Source organism: Dermacentor albipictus, unplaced genomic scaffold (assembly GCF_038994185.2).
Source record: "Dermacentor albipictus isolate Rhodes 1998 colony unplaced genomic scaffold, USDA_Dalb.pri_finalv2 scaffold_15, whole genome shotgun sequence".
In the NCBI taxonomy this organism is placed as follows: domain Eukaryota; kingdom Metazoa; phylum Arthropoda; class Arachnida; order Ixodida; family Ixodidae; genus Dermacentor; species Dermacentor albipictus.
Window position 1 is genome coordinate 5,539,040 of NW_027225569.1, and position 18,935 is coordinate 5,557,974.

The 18,935-nt window shown below is 46.4% G+C and overlaps 1 protein-coding gene across 3 annotated transcripts in view; it reads left to right on the forward strand.

Moving 5' to 3' along the window:
* LOC135918516 (ipis-1-like) overlaps positions 1 to 18,935 on the forward strand; it is a 72,468-nt gene that overhangs the window by 20,796 nt on the left and 32,737 nt on the right. For 2 of the 3 annotated variants that reach the window (XM_065452128.2, XM_065452129.2), the window contains exon 3: positions 15,148 to 15,418. In XM_065452128.2, coding sequence (XP_065308200.1) covers positions 15,148 to 15,418 — 271 coding nt within the window. Of the gene's footprint in view, positions 1 to 14,208; positions 14,407 to 15,147; positions 15,419 to 18,935 lie in introns of those variants that run through there. The other variant, XM_065452127.2, reaches the window with a different exon arrangement.

Here is an 18,935-nt window from a genome sequence, read left to right on the forward strand (position 1 = left end):
CGAACACGCGAACTTCACTGCGCAAGCGGCCTCGCTCGCTTCGTTGGCGTGTCTGGTGCAAGACGCATGCATATGGCGCGTCTGGCGTGCACCTAGCTTGTTGCTAGGTAACGCAAGAAAAATAAGTCGCAAAGTATAAGTTCATTTATACGCAGCACTTTTTAGTTCTAGCAGGAAAGAATAAAAAAACTGGAGGACGCTTAAGCTTCGCCTTCAAGAGTGGAACGCGACAGCGTTCCCGTAGACCCGCCAAGGGATGTGAGACAATGGGCTTCGGCGCACCGACTACGCGCCCCGCATCGGACGCGGTGAGCGTCGAGCAACGCAGCGTTCGGCGCGGCAACGAAATGTGCGCCTGAGCAAGCGACGCACGCTTGAGCCTTAGAAGAGCTCGTTTCTAAGGCAACACCGCATTCACTAGAGGCGCGTTTGTACCGCTTTGAAGCATAGAACTCGTGGCTCAGTGGTAGCGCCTCCGTCTCACACTCCAGAGACCCTGGTTCGATTCCCACCCAGCCCATCTTGCAAGTTGTTTTTTATTCATGAAGGGCCTGCTGGGATTTATCGCTCACGGTCAACGCCGCCGACGCCGACACCGACGCCGACGACACCGGCTTTTCTGCGACACGAGCTCCTTAACGCTATCGCCTTAAAATGTATTACCTTGCCATAGTCCAATAGTGCAGTAGCGCCGTGTCGAAGTGCGCAAGGAACGCAAGAATACGCCGGGGGCCCAACATACAGGCTGCGTCCAAAAGAGGCGGGTCGCCGAAGACGCGAACTTCACTGCGCAAGCGGCCTCGCTCGCATCGTTGGCGTGTCTGGTGCAAGACGCATGCATATGGCGCGTCTGGCGTGCACCTAGCTTGTTGCTAGGTAACGCAAGAAAAATAAGTCGCAAAGTATAAGTTCATTTATACGCAGCACTTTTTAGTTCTAGCAGGAAAGAATAAAAAAACTGGAGGACGCTTAAGCTTTGCCTTCAAGAGTGGAACGCGGCAGCGTTCCCGTCGACCCGCCAAGGGATGTGAGACAATGGGCTTCGGCGCAGCGACTACGCGCCCCGCATCGGACGCGGTGAGCGTCGAGCAACGCAGCGTTCGGCGCGGCAACGAAATGTGCGCCTGAGCAAGCGACGCACGCCTGAGCCTTAGAAGAGCTAGTTTCTAAGGCAACACCGCATTCACTAGAGGCGCGTTTGTACCGCTTTGAAGCAGGGAACTCGTGGCTAAGTTGGACGCGATTCCAAAATGCAACAGTTATCAAGTAGTGCCGGTGTCTTTCTCAGACCACTGTTTAGTAGAGTGCGGGATTGGGGCAAAAGAACGTGGCAGTGCTTTTAGCTGGGAACTGTGGAAGATAAATAACAAGCTGAATAAAGACGATGCTTTCAACCTTGCGGTAGTTGAAGAAATCGGCAAAATAGAGCCGAATAAAGAACTGAAAACATTGCAACAGTGGGAGCTTTGTAAGGAACAACTTAAAATAAAAGCAATAGAGCGGTCTTGTTCTATGGCGTACGAGGAGAAACTAAATGAACGTAATCTAAGGTCTATGCTTTCAAAACTGCTCGAGAAAGAATGCGAAGCGCCTGGTAAATGGATCGATGACATTAGGAAAACGAAACAAAAAATTGGAGGACGCTTAAGCTTCGCCTTCAAGAGTGGAACGCGATAGCGTTATTGCACCTCGTTCGCACCGCCCACTCATTCGCTCGGCATGGTCTTGAGTCACACAAAGAAATACTTTTCATACACAACACTTCCAAGTGCACTGTACAACTTTTTCCTAATTATTAGTTGAAACCAGTGCTTCTCACAATCTACATTATCGCACTGTGTTGTGCACAGTACAACGTTTCTTGTTGCCGTGTTCCTTTAGCGTTCACACGCACTGAGTATGTCGGTCAGTCAGCACACACATACACACACACCAAACTGGCATTTTCACTCATCGTAGTGTAAGTCATTGTGGACTCCTTCAAATCGTTCTTCTGGCATAACACACCTGGATGAATGTCGTTCGTTGTCTTCAAGAGCACTGTCATCACGCTATGATTGCGGTAGTGTCAACAGCACCCGTATCAGCATCATCTGCATTGGCACCTCCTCTGAATTCAATTGGTGCCTCATCTGGTCTGCGTTCTATTGCTTGTTCTCGCTCCCCTTCGACTTGTTGATCTTCTGTTGGCTTTTTGCGGCCGACCGCAAGAAGCATCGCCTTATGGTCTGTGAAATGGCAACTGCAGTACTTGACCTCTTTAACCGTGCCCTGGTTATGGAACGCGAGATCTATACACGAATTGCGGTTGGTCGAAATTGCGTTCATAGGAGTAGCCATCTGAAAGCAGTCACTGATGAGGCGCCCCGCGTCGCACTTTGCACTCAGGAATTACACGGTGAGCGCCGAGCAACGCAGCGTTTGGCGCGGCAACGAAACGTGCGCCTGAGCAAGCGGAACGAACCAAAGAACTCGGTGTCTCGGAGGGAGAAAGCCGGCCAGTAACGCGCCATGAAGGCGGACGCGATCATGGGGCTGACGCCTTGATGGGATCGTCCTCTATCTCGCTTGGGAGCACCACGCAGAAGCATAACTCCTCGGAAGCAGCTCGGCACACATCGCAGGGGACGCTTTCCCAGCAGAAGCGCTACGGCGCAGCGATCACGTCAGAGGCGTCCCGCATCAGACTCTGCACGTAGCAATCGCGCTGTGAGCGGAAAGAGGAGCCGCGTCGCCTAAACACCAGTGTTCGAGTGACGCACGCCGGATGTTGGAAGGGGAGAGAGCGAGAAAACTTATTAAACGCAAGGGTATTGGGGCATCCTCGCACCGGAACCCGCACGGCCCGAAGGGGAGAAGCGGGTGAGCGAAGATAGTGATCTAAAGAAAGGCGCTTGATTCTACAGCCCGGGAGGGCGCACGGCGAAACGTCAGGGGCGAGTGGCGCGCCACGTGCCGGGCAGCGCCGCACATTGCGAGGAGGGGTTCTTCTGTGTTTGCCGCAAGATGGCTCTGCATGTGCGCAGAGCGCAGAAGAAATTTAGCGGAAACGTACTTCGCTACTCGTGTAACTGCGACTTCTGTAAGTAAGATGCTCATAATTACCGATATACACCGCAGTATAACTCTCTACGGCACGTTTCTAAGGCAACACCGCATTCACTAGAAGCGCTTTTGTACCGCTTTCAAACATCGAACTTGTGGCTGAGTGGTAACGTCTCCGACTCACACTCCGCAGACCTGGGTTCGATTCCCACCCAGCCGATCTTGGAAGTTGCTTTTTATTTATGAAGTGCCTGCCGTTATTTATCGCTCACGGTCAACGCCGCGGACGCCGACACCCGACGCCGACGACACCGGCTTTTCTGCGACACGAGCTCCTTAACGCTATCGCGTTAAAAAGTCGAAGTGATAGAAGAGGAGCGTTATCGTGGTGCGCTGGTCCGGGCGAGAGCCGAACATGTAGCTGCTGGGGAGACACCGTCTAAACGAGCACTCGGAATTGAAAAAGCCCACGCTCGTCGAAATCACATAGACAACATAGAATGGGGGGGCGTCTTATCGGAAGATAACGAACATATTAAGCGTGCATTTTTTCAGTACTATCAGGCATTGTTCGCATTACAGGTCGCCGACATGAACACGTTTAAGGATAAGTTCCTTGAGGCACTGCCGCGACTCAACGATGAGAAGAAGGATAGGTTAGAGCTGCCAATAACCGAATCAGAGGTAGAAACGGCGATAGACAATTTAAATCCTGGTAAATCGCCAGGACCGGACGGGTTAAGCGCGGCGTTTTACAAAGCTTTTAAGCGTGGAATCGCGCCAATATTGACGGTAGTGTTTAATGAAGCTTACAAAATTAACAAATTGCCTCCGTCTTTTGCAAGATCACACACTGTCTTAATCTCCAAAACTGACGAAGTGGAGAGGTTACGACACGTAACAGCGTACCGGCCAATCGCACTCACAAATGTGGATTACAAAATTTATATGAAAGTTTTAGCGCGAAGATTACAGTCAGTAATCCAGGAAATCGTTGGGCCGCATCAAACGTGCGGGATTAAGGGACGATCTATTACGACTAATATTCACACAGCAAGAGGCGTGCTGGAGTGCTGCGATATTACAAATAGCCGCGTGGCCATCTTACAACTAGACCTTGAAAAAGCTTTCGACTGTGTCGCGCATGAAATTTTGCTTTGCATACTAGACCACGTTAACGTTGGTTCTGTTATTCGCGAGGGTGTCGCCCTGGCGTATCGGAACTGCACGACGAGATTGATCATTAACCAGAGTCTGGGGGCCCCCATTAGCGTGCAGCGGTCGGTACGCCAGGGTTGTCCCCTTAGCCCTCTTTTGTTTTGCATCTACATAGAGGCGATGTGCTTAAACATCATGAAAAAACAGACAATTCCCGGTTTTCGGTTGCAAGCAGCGGAAGTCAAGCTGTTGGCATATGCGGATGATGTGGCGGTTTTTTCAACCAGTAGGGAAGGTGTAACTGAGGCTATTAAATGTGTGGAGAACTTCTGCCAAGCCACAGGCAGCAGAGTGAACTTAGCAAAATCACTAGGGCTCTGGCACGGAGAATGGCAATCGACGCCCGACCGCTTCGCAAACGTGTCCTGGGTTACGACCCCAACGAAGTACTTGGGAGTACCTTTAGAATGCTACCGTGATAGCGCGACATATTGGACAGCGCAGACGCATGATACACGTGGAAAGGCGGAAAGGTGGAAAGGAACAAACTTATCGATTTTTGCTAGAGCCACCGTGTGCAATCTGTTCTTTATTAGTAGGCTGTGGTATGTAATGCAGGTGTTACATTGTGCAAGACTCAATGTACAGAAGCTGCATCGAATTTTTGCCATTTTCGTGTGGGATGCGCAATGGGAAAGGTGCAGCCGAACAAATTTGTTCAGAGGAGTCAAGAATGGTGGATTGGGCCTGGGACACCTTTTTTTGCGGCAGATTGTGAACAGGTTTCTCTTCCTTCGCGACGTCAGCGATCCTTTTTTGCGCACCGCATGCCAAGTAAGGCTCGGGCGCGCGTTGCCAGACTTTGTTGTTTCAACCGAAACACTCACGGGAGGCATTTTTGGATATTTTAGAGAAGTTGTCGCAAGTGTACGATTCCTTGCAACGAGGTTTTCAAATGAATATTTATCAACTGTAAAAAAGAAAAAAATTGTACAAAGATTTGTGTGACGTTGTTCTGCCGGAGCCAATGTACAGAGCCCTGTACAGTGGAGGCCCTGGTAGGGACGTGTTAAAGAGAGTAAAAAAAATGCAAGTTGCGCCAGGAATTAAAACCTTCTTTTTTAAGTTACACACTGGAACATTGCCAGTAAAAATGTTTTTACAGGAAAAGGGCTTATTTCTTCCATGGGGATCTCACTGCCTTATCTGCAAACAACCAGAAACGATAGATCACGTTTTTCTTCATTGTTGGGGAGGGGTATTTTTTGGGGACGTACTACAAAGAACGTTAAAGAAACAGTTTCCCCTCGACCCTCATGGAATACGGTATCTACCCATTGCCAACGAGGATGGTTTTCCGTTTGATTTAATAATGTTAATTGGCCTCCACAGTATTTGGCGCTCTCGAATGGCAGGAAATTACTGCGATCCCGACGCACGACCAACGCGAATTTATTTCCGTGAAACTGTGCATCGGTTTGTTGAGATTTTGAAGGCCGGTGGGGATACCCCCGAGTGGCTGTCAAGGGTGGAGCCATTGATGGCTCTAAATGAATTTTAATGTGACGAAGCCAGCCTCCCACCAGGCTGTTTATGTCAATACGACGTGTCCATTGTATCTTTTATGCTTTGTTTTATGTATTGCTATTGCTGTTCTTTCTTTGTCAAAGTCAGGCAATAAAGAAAAAAAAAAACTCGTGGCTAAGTGGTAGAGCCTCCGTCTCACACTCCGGAGACCCTGGTTCGATTCCCACCCAGCCCATCTTGCCAGTTGTTTTTTATTCATGAAGGGCCTGCTGGGATTTATCGCTCACGGCCGACGCCGACGACGCCGACGACACCGGCTTTTCTGCGACACCAGCTCCTTAACGCTATCGCGTTAAAAAATAACACGTCCTCTGTAAGTTCGTTTGACATTCTTTTTTTATGCTCGCGTCAGCTAACGGATGGGATTAGTACTAGGCGTGACGTGTTTCCTGTTCCCAATTTTTGCCGACTGTCCCCTATAATTGAATTTCTTTCTCCATGGTCGCTTCGGCAAAAAGAATTTCGAACCACGCATACCTAACCACCCAGGCCCTCCATGTGGCGCCAGATAATTGCTGAACTAATTGAATTTCTCAATGTACAATACATAGAAAAATCGTAAAGGACGACTTACACACAACCTAGAGCTGTGATGGCGTCAAATGGTAATTTTAATATTCGAGAAAACCTAATTTTGTTAAGCGAAAGCTAAGAAAAAAACACAAACCCATTTTCCAGCGTTTCTACCATGCATAGAGTGGCCATAGTCTTCCAGATTTGCGCGCGCAAATCTCAAAAGCCATAAAGCGGCGCGCCCGGTTCCTCGCAACATCTCCAGATGGCGCTCACCACCGCCGCATCGCTGAGTTACTGTACGTGGCTCCCTGCGGTAGCGATGTGCTCCAGTGTACCGCATCGCGGCCCACGCTAGCGGCTGCGTTTCTGCCAGAAACCTCGCTTCGTGCATAGCGTGTGTTGCCAGCGTTTCCCGGTAAACATTATGGTTACATACGTTGCAGTTGCCGTGAGAAGCAGTCAGGGATCTTTGATTGCTATCGCGCGCCACTCTTAAGGCCCGTTCACACTACTACAAAAATTCGACGAGCGAAGCGAATTCGGTCGCCAGAAATAAGAGAGCGTGTTCTCATCTGTTGACGCGTGCATCGGCGGATCCGCAGCCGCTTCAAGCCTTTCCGCGACGACAGCGAGATTTCGCGGCAGTTTCTTTTTTGGTTTCGCGACTTCGCGTACGAGACGAGGGTTCACGTGTGTGCCTCTCGTTCGCGGGCTTTTGTTGCGTCTGCTTGTATTGCGCCGTTTCCACGGAGAAAGCCGGTCGCTCAGACATGCTGGCTGCCATGTCGAGATTAGACGGCTTGTGACGTCAAAAGGCAACTTCCGGCGGCGGCGAAAGCAGAAAAAATGGGTCCTGGACCGATTACCTTCCCCGCGCCGCTTTCCGCCCTCCTCGGCGTCAAAAGCGGCCGAATCCGCTTCGCTCGCCGGATATTTCGTGTAGTGTGAACGGGCCTTTAAAGGCGAAGCTTGAGCGTCCTTCATATTTTTAATATTTAAGTCTCAGAAACATTAGGATAAAACGCATGCACTGCCGGTGTTTTGTTTAACGACATTTGTTTGTGGGCTGCCAGTCTCACAATTCTGAGGAATAATTTTCTCGAGTGTAAAGCCTTATATGAGTAACTTTGGTGATAGAATAGTGTGGCAACATTACTGATATATCGCGGATATGTAGCAATGCATCGTATAAATAAAAAATCGAATGAATATGTGCACACATGTGGAAGCTGCAGTTCTGACGTCAAAAATAATTTATAAAAAAATTAAGTACAGAGAGAAGCTGAAGTCATTAGGGAAAGGGAACTTCTTAAGCAAATGTTTAGGATGGCTGTAATGGAACAAGCGAGTGTTGTAAAGAACAAGAACATAAAGGAAGGAAGGTTATTACGTGCGAATTTGAGCACACTAATTCAAGAGCAAAGTGTAGCGTCTGTTGCAATAAAGGATGAAACTTGCTCGGTGAAAACTCGAGGAGTAGGACAGAACGTTTGACCCTTGGTGAAGCACCGACCAAACGTATCATAGGCATTGAGACAAACCATGCTCTTTGTGACGAAATAGTCGAAGCATAATTCAATGGAAAACTTACAAGAGTTTGAAATTGATCAGCCCATTTTTTCTTCAATATTATAAAAAGCTGTTGTCTTACAGCGCAGTTGACATTGAAAGTTCCAAGAGTGAATTACGATTTTTAGTGCAGCAGTTGGATGATGCAAAAAAAAGAAGTTAGAACTGCCTAATTGCAAAACGAAGTGAAGAATGCAACCCGCCGTGGTTGCTCAGTGGCTATGGTGTTGGCTTGCTGAGCACGAGGTCGCGGGATCAAATCCCGGCCACGGCGGCCGCATTTCGATGGGAGCGAAATGCGAAAACAGCCGTGTACTCAGATTTAGGTGCACGTTAAAGAACCCCAGGTGGTCAAAATTTCCAGAGTCCTCCAGTACGGCATGTCTCATAATGAGAAAGTGGTTTTGGCACGTAAAACCCCATAATTTAATTTAAGTGAAGAAGGGTATAGAGCCACCTTCACTTCATTAGATCATATCTAATCTCCAGAGTTCAGTTAACACACGTAAATAACCTCTCTTTGTGGTGAAGGAACACATGGCTAAGAGAGCCGCAAGGCAGCCTACTTTGCCCTCTCCTTTTCAATATCTACGTTAATGATATTGACAATGACACCAAATACATCATCTATGCTGATGACACTACACTACTGTTTTCGTCTCATCATACCTCAGACTTTTTAAGGACTGCTAATGCAGTCCTAGACAAACTAATAGTATGGTCCATTAAAAATGGTCTCATAATTAACGCTACTAAAACTACTCCCATATTATTCCAAGCCAAGAACAAAAACGCTACGCTGCCTGCTGAAATCACACCATATTCGGAGAAAATTGAACTAGTGAGCTCAGTTAAGAGCCTAGGGATCATTTTCGACCATGATATGTGATGGAATAGCCGCATATTATCACTTGTCACTAAACGTTTACCGATAGTTGGACTGGTTTTCTCCCTTAAGTACCTTCTACGCCATGTAAAAGTGCTTATATATAACTCCCGTTTCATCAGTCATCTGAATTATTGTTGCCTTGTCTGGGGTACCGTATCTGTCACAAATACAGGTGGATTATTCATCATTTAGAAAAGAATTCTCCGTGTGATATGTGATGTACCATGGGACTCCTCAGGTAAGGCAGCAATAGTAAGGCAGCAAGGCAGCATATAAATATATATGAGTGTGTTATACATAAATACACAATACATAATTGATACACTTACAGGTTAGTCCGTGCATACGTTAGGTAGTGTAAATCGAATATTTGTTATATCCTTTCCATAGCTAACCTTAAACAGAACATAGGCCATTATCAAACACGATCTCCAGAATATTGGTACGTAATGCACCGGCGCACTAATTCTGGAAAGCAAATGATTCCTTATACGCTGCCTGCCTTCCTTAACACACTGATCGCAGATGATATCGATGTTTTACAGTCGTCGTTAACTAGTCTGCATAATTATTATTGCTGCTAGAGCTGGTTTTATGCTTAATACTTTGTACTTGTAGATCACAACATTACTTTTGCAACATCATCTGTTGTTAGTATGCATGACCGATCTGAGTGACTGATCTGAGTGTCGTATTTTTTTTCTCCATACTGCTGACTTCTTAATATGCAAGCTAAGTAACTTGCTTTGGTTTATCAATCCTTGTGTTTGTTTCGTTTGCGTTATTTTATTCGTCTTATTCTGCCTTATTGTTATCATTCCCACATGCACTGGTGTTCCCCCTGCTGCTGCCATAAAATGGGTTTTAGGACGCAGATTTTTTCCTCAAGACCTGTCCATATTCAAATGTATGTTGTATATGGGAAAATAAAGCACTTACTTACTTACTACTACAATTTGTTCCTTGGCCAGACTGCGGGACCACATGGAATAAGTGCTTGTTTCTACAATATGTATAAACGCGATGTAGCGCTCATACAAGCCGTTGGACTCACGAGCCATAGTCCTTAATGAGGCTGTTCATTAAGCATATTTCCTCTCTATTATAAATCTTCATATACAATTTTAATATAAAGGACAGGTGACAAAGCTAAATTGCGTGAGATAACATCGCACTGCCTATATACCTAATTAACGTTGATTGCAAAATTAGCACGAGAATATTAGCTGGTAGATTACAGACAGTAATTAAGGCAATAGTAGATTTTCACCAAACATGCAGGATTTAAAAAAAATTCTGCCAAACGTTGAGTGTGTTGGAATGCTGTGATGTAATGCAAGGGCAGGTCGCAATGTTGCAGTTATAGAGAAAAAAAAAGATTCCACAAAGTTCCTCAAGATGTGTCAGTATCAATTTTAGAACACGTCAACGTTGGATAAGTTATACTAGAAGGACAACAAGTGGCGTACAGTCAGTTCATGAAAAGAATCATTAATAATAAGCCGGTTAGAAACCACGTTCCAGTAAGAAATCGACGCAAAATTGCCGCGCGACTGGCCGCTCGAGGCACTTTGCGTGTATTGGCGGGCTTCTTTCACGTTCGAAAGAACATTTCTATGTAGCACGTATTGAGCAACAGGATGCTGCTTCGGCAGTTTTTCATGTCACTCTACGATTTTCTTACTGACACTTTTCATCTAAGTATAATATTTGAGAGGTTGCATAATTAATTAAGACAAATAATCTAATTAGGCCGAATAAAAGATTGTTCGAGTATGTCTAAGCGACGTCAAACATAACCGTTGTTCTGTGTAGCCACGTGGCATTTACGCAGTTGTAAACTGTCTAAGGATGGCTGGGACACTTTGTGTACTCTCTTCCTCAGTATAGTAAGAAGAAAAAGCACGACAGCTTTTAAACCTATATGAAGAACGCATTTTAGATTCATCATCATCAGCCTGGTTACGGCCACTGCAGGGCAAAGGCGTCTACCATACTTCTCCAACTACCCCGGTCATGTGCTAATTGTGGCGATGTTGTGGCCAGCTTTACCTTATGCATACGTTATTGCAGTCTTTTGCAGCAATCACGAAAGCATATTCTAAACCAAAAACACGGTGAAAATTTTCTGTTTATTGAGCGGCAGTGGTGTTAATTGGAATAAATACCAAGTTCTTTTGCATAGGTGGTGGACAGTAACGTCAAGGGCTTGTCTGAATATCAACTGCGAAACAACACCAGTGAAGTACCATGGAGTCCCTCTTCGATACTACGGCGACACTGACCGCAGTGCAGAGCTAAGAGGTCAAGTAGAAAAGTGGAAGGGCTGAGACATGTCAATATTCACACGTGTCACGGTGTGCATTCTCTTCCTCCTAAGCGAGCTTTGGTATGTGCTACGAGTATTACACTGTTCGCGTCCCAACGTTCAAAAGAAGCATCGTGCCTCTGCCGTGTTCATTGGGGGGTACAGATGTGAGAGGACAAGTGCGACAAACCTCTTTCGACACGTCCGCAATGGTGGGCTTGGTTTGGCCCACCTGTTGGTAAAACAGTAGCTCAAACGCTTTTTTGTTTTCGCGGGATGACTCAGACCCCTTTGTGCGGACGGTATGTCGAATGCGCCTATGTAACGATCTACCTGAATTCATTTTTTTTTCTGGATGTTTGCCTGGTACCCTACATGACTATAACAAAGATGTTTTTCTTTCCCGGCTGTTTCTAACTGCACATTTTTGTAACGCTTATCTAAGTGTGATAACACGTCAGATATTATATGAGGACGTTGTACGTACTGTTTACGCTGTAGCTTTGTATCGCTCTATGTACTCCGCAGGTCACGAAAAAGACGTCCTAAAACGTGTTAAAATAAACTTTGTACCGTCTGATGTGAAGACACTTCTCTTTAATTTGATTACTGGTACGCTATTTGTAAAAACATGTATGCTACAGAAAAACCTATTCGTTCCTTAGGGTATGAACCGTTTATTATGTCAAAAGCCGGGGATGACTGATCCCGTTTTCGTTTACTGTTGGAACGCCCTTTTCTTCTGTGATTTACCCCGACATGCCTTAATAAAAGACCTACCATTAGATGCGCATGGTATAAGGTTTCTAGGATCAAAATGATTATGGTGCAACTTTTCATGCAGTAATATTACTGGGCCTGTGCAGTAAATGGAGATCTCGATTGACTTTTCGCCACAGTGATGTTGATGGAAAACCTGTCCGCAAGCATTCCAGACAGGCTGTAATAATTTTTCTAAAAGTCCATGAAATGCAGAGTTCTGTTCCGGAATGTGTGCGGCGTGTAGAAGCTCGGCTTTATATACCACCTTTATAACTTGAAAAAGTCCATTTCCTGCATGACTGGCAACCGCAGAATGTTGTAATTTTTTGGCATTCTCACTTGAATGTTTATATGTGCACTGAGTTTTGCGGGCAATGAAGACACAAAAAAGTTGCATGGCATAAAGTATAGAAATACCTAAACATATAGTAGCACACACGACGATAATGTGAGAGAGACGAGTCTAATTAATTTGTAATTCCACAAGTAACGCCGGTTGAAGTAAAGAACGCCTTGGGAGCTATACAACGGGGGAAGGCGGGAGCATTAGGTAACACCAGATTTGTTGCAAGATGGTGGGCAAATTGTTCTAGAAGAACTGGCCACCCTGTATACATTTTGCCTCATAACCTCGAGCATACCGGAATCTTGGAAGAACGCTAACATAATCCTAATCCATAAGAAAGGGGACGCCAAAGACTTGAAAAATTATAGACCGATCAGCTTACTGTCCATTGCCTACAAAGTATTTCCTGAGGTAATCGCAAATAGAATCAGGAACACCTTAGAGTTCTCTCAACCAAAGGACCAGGCACAATTCTGTAGAGGCTGCTCAACAATAGACCATATTCAGACCATCAATCAGGTGAAAGAGAAATGTGCGGAATATAACCAACCCTTATATATAGCTTTCTTTGATTACGCAAAAGCGTTTGATTCAGTCGAAACCTCAGCAGTCATGGAGGCATTACGGAATCAGGGTGTAGACGAGCCATGTTTAAAACTACTGAAATATATCTATAATGGCTCCACAGCCACCGTAGTCCTCCATAAGGAAAGCACCAAAATCCCAATAACGAAAGGCGTCAGACAGGGAGATACGATCTCTCCAATGCTTTTCACAGCGTGTTTACAGTAGGTATTCAGAGACCTGGATTTGGAAGAATTGGGGATAAGAGTTAATGGAGAATACCTTAGTAACTTGTGAGTCACTGATGATATTGCCTTGCTTAGTAACTAAGGGGACCAATCGCAATGCATGTTCACTGACCTGGAGAGGCAAAGCAGAAGGGTGGGTCTAAAAATTAATCTGCAGAAAACTAAAGTAATGTTTAACAGCCTCGGAATAGAACAGTAGTTCACGATAGGTAGCGAGGCACTGGAAGTGGTAAGGCAATACATCTACTGAGGGCAGGTACTGACCACGGATCCGGATTATGAGATGGAAATAATCAGAAGAATAAGAATGGGCTGGGGTTCGTTTGGCAGGCATTCTCAAATCATGAACAGCAGGTTTCCACTATCCCTCCGGAGAAAAGTATGTAACAGCTTTGTCTTACCAGTACTCACGTACGGGGCAGAAACTTGGAAGCTTACGAAAAGGGTTGTACCTAAATTGAGAACGACGCAACGAGCTATGGAAATAAGAATGATAGGTTTAATGTTAAGGGATAAGAAAAGAGCAGATTGGGTGAGGGAACAAACGCGAGTTAATGACATGTTAGTTGAAATCAAGAAAAAGAAATGGGCATGGGCAGGACATCTAATGAGGAGGGAAGATAACCGATGGTCATTAAGGGTTACGGACTGGATTCCAAGGGAAGGGAAGCGTAGCAGTGGGCGACGGAAAGTTAGGTGGGTGGATGACATTAAGAAGTTTGCAGGGACAACATGGCCACAATTAGTACATGACCGGGATAGTTGGAGATATGGGAGAGGCCTTTGTGCTGCAGTGGACGTAACCAGGCCGATGATGATGATGATGACGATAGCTAACTTTTCTCTGACTCCCACGGCAATGAAGACGGCGAAAATTTGCTTGGAGTGTCCACATAATTCCTGCCGCAATAAAGAATTCGCACAGAAACTCATATGGAAGTTGTCTAAGTATGCGTAAGCATTGTGCCATTTGCTTATCTCCACGCAGCCCAGTGTCATTATCAGTGTTATGAAACTTGATCAGTCTTATGAAACTCGAGCTTGTGCTGACGGCGCTGCAAAGAGCATTGGCGAGGCAAGCAAGGCACTGCAGTTGGCGGCACCTGGTGCGCTGATGACGTTCCGATCAGTATAAGCCGTTATCGGCCTTTAGCGACGTATCCATCGTCGCTGAACCATTATGAACCGTGGCCAAATGCTTTCGGGCGGTGGCACCCCCGCGCGGATCCTACATTCAAAGTGATCTGCGAAAGTGGCTGAGTGCGGCGTGAGCCCAGTGTTCGCGCTGCTTGGTTGGCGTTGAAGCGAGAGGAGGCAAGACGGTGAATTCGCTAGCTGCTAGCGGAGCTATCTTGAACGTGGTCGTCTTACGGGACTGATGAACGGAGGGACGGACGGACAGCTTTTTCATTGTGTAAGCATAGACATTCTTACGCATTTAAAAAAGTACGCGAGAATATGGACCGCAGGATAGCGGCGACGTTAGCTCGAAAATAGGAACATCGCACGCCTAGTAAGGAAGACTTGGGTTCGGCTATCGTATTTTATGCGAAGCATGCTAGCCGCACAACCACGCTCTTCCTTGGTGCGCCGCTCGCGGCCGCGTAGCTACCATATGACGTCATAACAGCTGCAAAAGCGGAGGCTCAACTCGTGCGCTCGCTTGCGGCCATGTAGCTAAATAGCCGGGTCTCAGCTCGTGCGCTCGCCTGCATGAGTTGTTTCTTCGTCTAGCCGAACCAAATATAGCCAAGCAGCAGCAGTTCAGCAGGCTAAACAGTGGTTCAACAACCAAAATAAAGGCTAGTATGCTTCGCATCCTGGGCTTAGCCTTAGCTAAGCCACAGCCATTTTTTTTTATTTCTCTTTTCCTTGTTATTTCTGCATTTCAATAGACATGACCCGCAAATTTTTCTGGGCTTTCCGTGGCTTTAGCTGGCTGCAATCAATTACTTTGTACGCGGGTCCTATAGGTGAAAATGCATGGTCAGGTGAATAGTCGTAGGGGCTCGATTTTTCTTGTAATGCCCAACACTGCTGTTTATAAAGTTTGAAAGTTGATTTACTTTTAAAAAGAAGTAGACATTCGTCTTTTCTCTAACAGTATGTACGTCCTTGAATATAAGCGCATTCCTTTACGAAATACCGAACGCAGGTGAGCTACTACTTCGAGAACTGTGACCGCGAAATGCCGAACCGGCGTCGAAGCGACATAACGCGACGCTTTGACATGGGCTACCTGAACAACGTGCACCACGAACAGACATTGGCCACCATCGACCCGGACACGCAGGCGAGCGAGGTTCTGCGTCTGGAGCGCTTCAGTTGGGACTTCGCCAAGGCTCCCGAGGAGAGTCGCCAGGGCATCGACCACTACGCTCGCCTCTACTCGAACGCCTTCGAGCCCGCCGAGATTCTGCCCCAGGGTGAGTGTCCTTGCGGGCCACACGAGCCCTGTAGTGGAAAGCGTCCTTTCAAATCAGGGTTCACTACAAAAATTAGTAGAAAGAAAAAAAAACAATCGAAAAAAAATTACTACCTTTAATGCGCATCTCGTCCAAAGACATGAGCCACCGCCTGTCCTGTTTGCGTTTCGTTTCTAAAAAGTATGTGCTCGCTACGTTACTGCGAAGAACATTATGTCGCTCTCAAAACGCGCAAAGTTTATATTATGAAGCGTCATATCTTGCATAGCTACGTAAGATGTTTTCGCACTGGAACTACATGCCAAACATCACGGCGACGCCAACGGCAATGACAATGTCGATAATTCGGCATCAGTGTCCCTTAATTGGTTATTGGAATAAATTGCAGAGCGGGTACGACGTCTAAAGACATCGAACCAAGCATCTTCAGAGCAGTTGACCCATGGCTCATGAAAACCTATGCGGTCTAACCTCAAGCTTTTGCTGCTCCACCAAGTGGCGCGCGGTTAAATCGCATGTACGTGTATTGTTTGTACTTCTATTGGCATTTACAAACAGTGTGTTCTCTTTTTTCCGCTCTGGCTTTGTGACGCCGCGTTAGACAGTGCGCCTAACAGCGCGATTGCAGGGTTGCTTATGTATTGTACTGTGCTTGATGATGCGGTATGCCTAAATCCCGAGAAACTCATTACTTACGAGCTGCTGATCCAGAAAAGCAGTGCGAGGATTAAGCAGTGCGCGGAACGCGAGTGAGAGGGAACACGCATTAAGTCCTATATGTTCAAAGCTTCATATTTGCCTTTGCGAGTGGCAAAAAAATGTAAAGCTTTAGGTTAAGGGAAGGGCAAGCCGCACCCAAGCGTTTGGGGACGCAAGCTCCAATGTGGGGGCCCTTCGCGCCCTTCTGTACTCGCTATGGGATTCTTTACAACCGGTGGTTAGCTTCCCGCAACGCTTGCGTGTGGCTTGAGTCCCCTAATATAAAGCTGCCTAATACGGCATAAAAGAAGATAACTCCTTACGGTCAACATCTCCGATTAGGATTCTCCTCTGTTTTCATTGGACATGTATGTGCAACCTGACTCGCACAATTTCAGTTCGCATGCTCGAAGCGAGAATCCAACTCGAACGGAAGCACTACAATGCTCATTAGTTAGTTGCTTGTAGCTTTATCAGCTTACACCAAAGCACCAATACCAGAGCTTCAATTTTTCACATCATGCAAGTTTTTATGCGCACGAACGAAGCTGGGTGGTTGTAATGCAATTCAAGGTTTTTTTAAAAGGGTTCGGTGCAAAATTCGAGACTATTAGACGTAGTGCCCCAATTGTTTGGGGTACTACTTAGCTCAGGTGTGACGCCACATAGTTGCCAAAATATGTTTAGCGGATATTTAGGTTTCAAAGCAGTACGTCCCTTGAGTATGTAGCCTGGCTTAATATGCAAGGGTGCAAAACCCAGCGGGCCTGCCTTCTTTGATTGGGGGTGGCGCAATTCACTCTCCATTAAAGGGACCCTAAAACACTACTTGAACATAGTGAGAGAGTTGCCGATCCGGAGAAGAGGTTCCTGTGAACTTGTGAGACAAATTCAATTGCACTGGATGCCACAGGTAATTCACGATATCGGGTCAAAAACCGGGAAATAGTGTTTCGTCTCGCCTTGCAATGTCGTCATCGCAAGCAAAGAATCCCACCAACAGCTACTGGCTGATTTCGTGATCACGGAATTATTATCAGGAGTCTATTGTTGCTAATATTGAGCTATATATATATATATATATATATATATATATATATATATATATATATATATATATATATCGAGAAGAAAGGGTGTTAACCGAGGGGCCCGATTTTTATTAGTCATATCATAAGAAGCCAACAAACACTGACACCAAGGACAACATAGGGGAACATACTTGTGCTAATTAAATGAAGTAAAGAAACGATAAACTCATGGAAATAAAGTGAATGAAAAAAACAACTTGCCGCAGGTGGGAAGCGAGCCCACAACCTTCGCATTTCGCGTGCTAAGCTCTACCAATTGAGCTACCGCGGCGCCGTTTTTCCATCCACTTTCTTGGGTATTTATGTGTCCTAGGAGAACCCTGGGAGTATTAGTCAGTGCCACCTCTCACCGACCTTGGCGGCGGACGTGGAACGTCGTTTTTGCCGCAGGCGTCACGAGAACGTGATCTTTAAGGGTGAAGGCAACTGGTCAATAAACCCACATATGCTACCTCAAGGCATCAATGTTGCCGGATTCGAGACCCTCGTTATGTAATAACGAAAAGAAAGGGGGTTAACCGATGGGCCCGATTTTTATTAGTCACATCGTAAGAAGCCAACAAACACTGACACCAAGGAAAGCATAGGGAAAATTACTTGTGCTTAATGAATGAAAGAAAGCTTTCACCCTTGCCTTCACCCTTAAAGATCACGTTCTCGTGACGCCTGTGGCAAAAAAGACGTTCCACGTCCGCCGCCAAAGTCTGTGAGTGGTGGCACTGGCTAACACTCCCAGGGTTCTACAAGGACACATAAATACCCAAGAAAGTGGATGGGAAAACGGCGCCGCGGTAGCTCAATTGGTAGAGCATTGCACGCGAAATGCGAAGGTTGTGGGTGCGGTTCCCACCTGCGGCAAGTTGTTGTTTCATCCACTTTAATTTCCATTAGTTTATCGTTTCTTTATTTCATTTATTAAGCACAGGGAATTTCCCCAATGTTGTCCTTGGCGTCAGTGTTTGTTGGCTTCTTATGATATGACTGTAGATATGCATATATATATATATATATATATATATATATATATATATATATATATAGCTCTCTCGTACTCGAGAGTAGTTCTACGCATGCAGTGGCAAACGGCAAATCCGATTCGTGGACACTAGCCGCAATCTTAAAAGTGGCGTAGCCAATGATGGCAACGGCACACCCCACCACACCACACCCCACCATGCCTACTGTAGGCTGGTCCATATGGACGCTGCCCAACTAGAAAACGAAGACCGGTCGAAGGCGGCACGACAGGCAGTGAATGACGCCAGGGAGGCAGAGTGAATTGCACAGCTAGAAGAAGAATGAATTGAATTCGGGGGTTTTACGTGCCAAAACCACGATTTCACTATGAGGCCCGCCGTAGTCGGAGACCGCGGATTAACTTTTACCACCAAGGTATCTTCAACCTGCCTCCCATGCACGGTACACGGGCGTTTTCGCATTTCCCATCCCCCGAAATGCGGCCGCCGCGACTGGAATTTGATCTCGCAGCCTCGTGCTTTGCAGCACAACACCGTAACCGCTGAGCTACCGCGGCGGGTAGAAGCGCCCGGTGGAGGCGCCGTGCACCGATGCGTCATCTCTCGAGGCCACGAAAAACCCATGCCATGAAACTCACGCACCGCTTGCGTTCAAAGCAGCACAGGCAGGCAACCTTGTCTCAGTGCTAAACGATGACAATTAAGTGTATGGCGCCCTGTATCTGCCTTTCGGATGTCGCCATTGGAAAC